The sequence below is a fragment of the Rosa rugosa genome, chromosome 6 (genome assembly GCF_958449725.1).
Source record: "Rosa rugosa chromosome 6, drRosRugo1.1, whole genome shotgun sequence".
Lineage (NCBI taxonomy): Eukaryota > Viridiplantae > Streptophyta > Magnoliopsida > Rosales > Rosaceae > Rosa > Rosa rugosa.
In genome coordinates this window covers 22027086-22032428 of record NC_084825.1, presented here as the reverse complement: position 1 = coordinate 22032428, position 5343 = coordinate 22027086, and the positions used below count along the sequence as shown (strand labels likewise).

Below are 5343 nucleotides of genomic sequence, written 5' to 3'. Positions count from 1 at the left end.
ACGTGTACTTTATTATCGATTTACCAAATTGAAGATTTCATTTACTTAAAAATTTTGAAATTACTCCCGAGTACTCTTAATAATTATCAAGAGCACAAATTTATATCTCGAATAATTATATCTTAAATCCTTAAATTTTCACTGGCTCAACCACAAAAGCTAAAATTTCACCGATATTACAAGAAACCTAAACTTGCTTATATAATTTCTTTAATTAATATACATATTGAAATAAAAGTGATGCATTGTTAATTTGAACTAGTGTACAAGAACAATACATGAGATAAATTTTAATGGTACAGATACATAATCATAAAACAAATTATGTATTTTAGAAGCATATTTAGTATTTATGGCCATTTTGATAATTACACCCAGCTACAACACTTTTTACTTGCAACTTACCAAACACCTAAAAATTGTTTTTCGTTCTCACAACACTTTTGAAAACAATTACCAAACACTCAACTGCTTCTTCTCAAAGCAACTTCAAAAGTGTTTCATCTCACAACAAAAGTAAAAGTGCTTATTCTCACAGCACAGCAATCCCAAACTGGTCCTTAATGTGAATTGGCTTGCTGCTACGGTCGGCGCACAATAGACTTTTTCTCAAAGAAAAAAAAAAAAAAAAAAAAAGGGGAAAACCCTAATCGGAGATCTTCCAATCGCCTTGAGCTATGCAGCAACCTCAGGAGTCGACGACGGCAGCCGATGAGATTCGCTCCTTACGGGTCAACGGCTTGAGTCCGAGGATGGGTGAGATGTATCTATACAACTGCTTCAGTGACTGCGCAGATGTATCTCTGTTCGTGTAGGGATTGAATTCGTCTATTTTGCTTTTGAGTATCCTAAACGGGCAAAAATTACTGAAATTCATCCTTGGAGTTTATTATGCACTTGAATTTAAAAGGGGTAATTTGACTATTGCAACTACTTTTTTGTTTTCTTTGATAACCCGAAAGTTAGATTAATTTCTTCGCTTGGTACAAGAGTTGATGTAATTTTAGTTGCTTCAAGAGTTAAAAGTTGCCAAAGTTTGTTTATATGTCTCCCATTATTATGTTGTATTCATGCTAGTTCTTTCGGGGTGATGGTAGGTTTTGGCTGCAACAGTTTTGCGGAAAGTGCAAACCGGATGGCAGGAAGATCATGGTTTTGTCGAGTTTGCTTCTCACAGTGTGGCTGAGTTTGTCTTGAGCTCCTACAATGGTGAGCTCATGCCCAACTACAATAATCGGAGATTTTGCCTGAGCTGGGACACTGATGGTTACGGTACAAGGTGGCGCTGGGATCCTGTTTACCAGCAATGGTCTTTCTTTGGTTATGATGAGCACTGTGATATGTTGGATGCCAAGACAGTGATCGAGTTGTACAAGGACTGCATACCTGTTGTTACTGAAAAGCCATCTGGTAGTGCTCAGCAATATTCGCAAGGTAGATATTCTGAACTTCTAGTTAATACTTCATAATCATCTATAGTAACACCTAAACTATACAACTTATCTCAAGGTATATATTCTAGTCAATACTATGTGATAATTTATTAATCTTGGAGAACCAAGTTCCCTTCTTAATTTTTTTTTTAAATTATTTATGTTGTACCCTATCATGCCCCTTCCTTTGCATCCTTTGCACTATAGTTTACGATGAAGTAGCCATGAATATTGAACTTGGTAACATATTTTCAAAATACTCTGTGAAACTTCTATTGGATGTTGTGTAATTATTTAATTTGCTGCATTTAACTTGAAATTGTTTTATTGTAAACAGGTGCATTTTTTATGGCCTCTTTTTCCTGTAGATTTTCTAATGCTATTATGTTGACCTACTTTATTAATGTTTCTTGTATGTTTGATTTCAAATTATTAACGTATCAGACAGACATTCCTGGACCAAAAATAGAATTAATCCCTCAATGTTTTTTCAATTATAGTTCCTTTTTTCAAATGGGAGTAGAAAAGTTTTGAAGGTCAGATTAGGTTTGGAAGCCATATGTCGCAGCTTAATGGTTATAAGATGCCTGATTAGCCCAAGTTAATCTTGTTAGTGCGTTTGGCTGTCTATATAATGTTGGAGTCTTGGAAAGCTCCAATTCTATGCTTTTCTAGGATTGTTCCTCTCCAACGTACAGTTTAAAAATCTAGAGCTATGGCAAAGTGACCCCTTCATAGCTGTGTTTCTTTTCTGGTTGCCAACATGAAAGTTGCTCAATTAGGGGAAATATAAGTAAAGCATATATGAAACCTTGAATATGTGTGTATGTGTGTGTCATGTTGTCTACACACACACAGACATGCATAAATAGCAGTTAATTGTGTTGCATGCAAAAATTTAGGAGAGATGTGTTGATATGACTATTTGCTTGCCATTTAGAAAGCTACTCAGTTGGGGATATATATATATATATATATATATATATATATATATGCTTGCCATTTAGAAAGCTACTCGGTTGGGGATATATATATACACACACATATATATATATGCACAATTAGTGTTGCATGCAAAAGTGTAGGTGATTTGTGTTGATATGACAATTCGATTGTTTGAGAACCATGATGTAGAGTGATCCTATTTTTTAAATTATGCGGAGAGTTTTAGTGCATGTGTGTTTGTGAATATGTGCATAAATAATCTTAAAACTGCACAGACCGGTGCTTATGTGTTCGTCATGTGCAGCTGCCTACCCAAATACTCTTGGAGATTCAGGCGAGGCTATTCCAAATAACACAGAAGTGGGTTGTTTCTTCTAACGACAGCCTTATCTTTTTTGACTCTGCTATTATTCATGTTAACATTTCTTTTTATTGTCTTGATTGCTACAGAACCAGCTAGTACAGACAAAGTGGAATGGTTATAGTCGTGCTGGCTCTATGGATAGTTACAAGCGTTTGAAGCATGCACATGTGGATCTATGGAATGGTGGTAATGGTGCTGGGTTTATGTTTATCCAGAACAACTTGATGCGTCCACATCACCTTAACCTGTATCATGGAGGACAGGCTGGATATGTAAATTACCCGCAGCATGGTCTATACCCGCAGCCTTGTGCTTATCAGCTGCCTTATCAGCAACATCAGACACAGTGGACTGTTGGCAGTGATGTGCGTCCACTTGGGCAGCTCACCCAAGTTCCTAACCTGCAGGCTGGATATGTAAATTACCAGCAGCATGGTCTATACCCGCAGCCTTGTGCTTATCAGCTGCCTTATCAGCAACATCAGACACAGTGGACTGTTGGCAGTGATGTGCGTCCACTTGGGCAGCTCACCCAAGTTCCTAACCTGCAGGCTGGATATGTAAATTACCAGCAGCATGGTCTCTACCCACAGGAGAAGAAGCTGTATTTATGTTTCGATGAGTGCAATGACCCGACCAATTGTTGTTATGTTCTCCGCACCATAAATTTGTCCGAGTTACTTGCATGCTCCTGTGAGTTTAGCAGCGATACTGAAGAAATAACCAAGTGCAGCTATTGCACCTCCAAAGTCAAACCGGAATCTCGGTTGCGCCAGCGGGCTTGGCTCTTCGCCAGCGAGGAAAATCCTTTCAGCTGCGGTAGGGTGGAGGTGATAATTCCTTCGGGTATGGGTTGCTGTGCCTCCGGCTCCCAAATCTTCTTCGCTGGTGGCATAGCTCCACTACCACTTAGGGAAAGACTATTTGTCAGAAGACAATTTCTGCCAAGTGGAGATGTCTATAGTTTTGAACCCAAGTCTATGTTTTGGAAAAAGCATGATTGGAGTTTCCTGAAGGGGAAACCAGACCCCTTGCTTTTTGAGGTGAACGGAAATCTCTATTGTCTCGCAGGTAGGCCCCTAGGTTTTTCTCTTGATCGTCCCACTTTCGAGGTATACTATAGCAGTTCTGGTGAATGTGAGGCTTTGCCGGATCCTCCATTTTACCTACCGGAACTAGATCACAACAAAAACTACAGCGGCCCTTTGCCTGGTCGTGAATTGTCTTATGCTATTGTTGGTACCAAGATCTTGATCTCGAGCAGGCACAACAATGAATTAATCCCTAACTTTCCCATTATGTGTTTTGATGTGAATGAGAAGGAAAAGAAATGGAGAGAGATGACTTCCTTGTTCAATGGTAAGCCCTTTCCCTTCATCAGCAGGGCGGCTTTGGTCTTGGACTTGAACGATGGTACACATGATAAGGTCATGTTTTCCGTTCGTGAATATCACGAGATATATGTCTCCCGATTAGTTGTGAATGATGATGGTAGTATATACAACTCTCAGGACTCTCCTCTGTTGTTTTTTAACTGGTTCTATACCTTCTTTCGTGACCTTTGTCCTTTACATTCAAAGTCATACAGCTTTGTCGATCTAGGAAATCAAAAAGTTGGCTTTGTTGTGTGCGGGAACATGGTTACAATGCTAAGAGATGATACACCTTCTCTCCGGAAGGTGCGTGTTGTTGTGTTAGTAATTGAATATGAAGTGAAAAAATCAAGATATGTATGGGGAAAGCTCCTGGCCACTCGCACCTTTGAATACAATTGCCATTCCGCCGGCCTCCGATCCGTCGACTTGATTGGTAGCTTTGTGTTCTAACTCACTCCAACCATTGGTAATTCCTCCTCTCTCTTAAGTATTAATGTTAGAGTGAGTGCTACATCAAACCAAGTATTACACTTGTTAATAGTAGACATGGTTGGCCTTATAGCTCTACTGCGCTGTCTGTTATGAGTTTGGAAAGAAATATGGAAAGATCATTCGGTTTATTGCTTTTGTTGCATTTGGTTTGTACGTTGTTTCACTAGGGTTGAAGTTTGATCGATTACCCCACCCCATTTTAATCAAGGTAAATAAGCTAGATTTACATTTTGAGCAGTCTGCATTCAAGGTGCTAGTAACTAGGGTTCACAGAAGCTTGTTTATGCACTCAATCTATGGCTTTGAAAAGTTCTAATTCAGGTGACGATTTACTATGGCAATATCATTGATATGCCATTGTTTTGATCCATTTGCAGGTCTTGTGGTGTGACAGAGGAGAATCATAGGTTCCTACTCATGTTTCCTTGTGAAATGGAAATGAATTCTTTTGGGCTGATACTGGGCCTGTAATTTTGGAGATGATAATGGGCCTGTAATTTTTCCTTTTTGTAAGACCATTTATCAATGCAGTGTATATCTTTTTTTTTTTTTTTTTTTTTTTTTTTTTAAAAAAACCCCACCCCATTCCCACCCTTGATGGGGCTCGAACTCTTGACCTCTTATATATGAGACCAAAGCCTTACCACCAATGCAGTGTATATCTGTTCCTTCTAACTTAATCTTCATCTGTGAGGATTTGGTTTTTAAATCTGACTGTACAAACTAACAGCAA

At 38.7% G+C, this 5343-nt stretch overlaps 1 protein-coding gene across 1 annotated transcript; it reads left to right on the top strand.

Annotated features, from left to right (window-relative positions):
- Positions 1–644: 644 nt before the first annotated feature.
- Positions 645–5135, top strand: LOC133718294 (uncharacterized). The gene is made up of 5 exons (XM_062145103.1): positions 645–797; positions 1098–1434; positions 2683–2738; positions 2829–4584; positions 4988–5135. Exons 1-4 carry the CDS (start codon positions 678–680, stop codon positions 4566–4568), a joined length of 2253 nt encoding a protein of 750 aa, XP_062001087.1. The 5' UTR covers positions 645–677; the 3' UTR covers positions 4569–4584; positions 4988–5135.
- The last annotated feature ends 208 nt before the right edge of the window (positions 5136–5343 follow it).

Coding starts and splice junctions, on each gene's coding strand:
- LOC133718294 (XM_062145103.1), top strand. CDS start 678: ATGCAGCAACCTCAGGAGTCGACGACGGCAGCCGATGAGATTCGCTCC. Junction 798..1,097: donor GCTTCAGTGACTGCGCAGAT/GTATCTCTGTTC, acceptor GGGTGATGGTAG/GTTTTGGCTGCAACAGTTTT. Junction 1,435..2,682: donor TGCTCAGCAATATTCGCAAG/GTAGATATTCTG, acceptor CGTCATGTGCAG/CTGCCTACCCAAATACTCTT.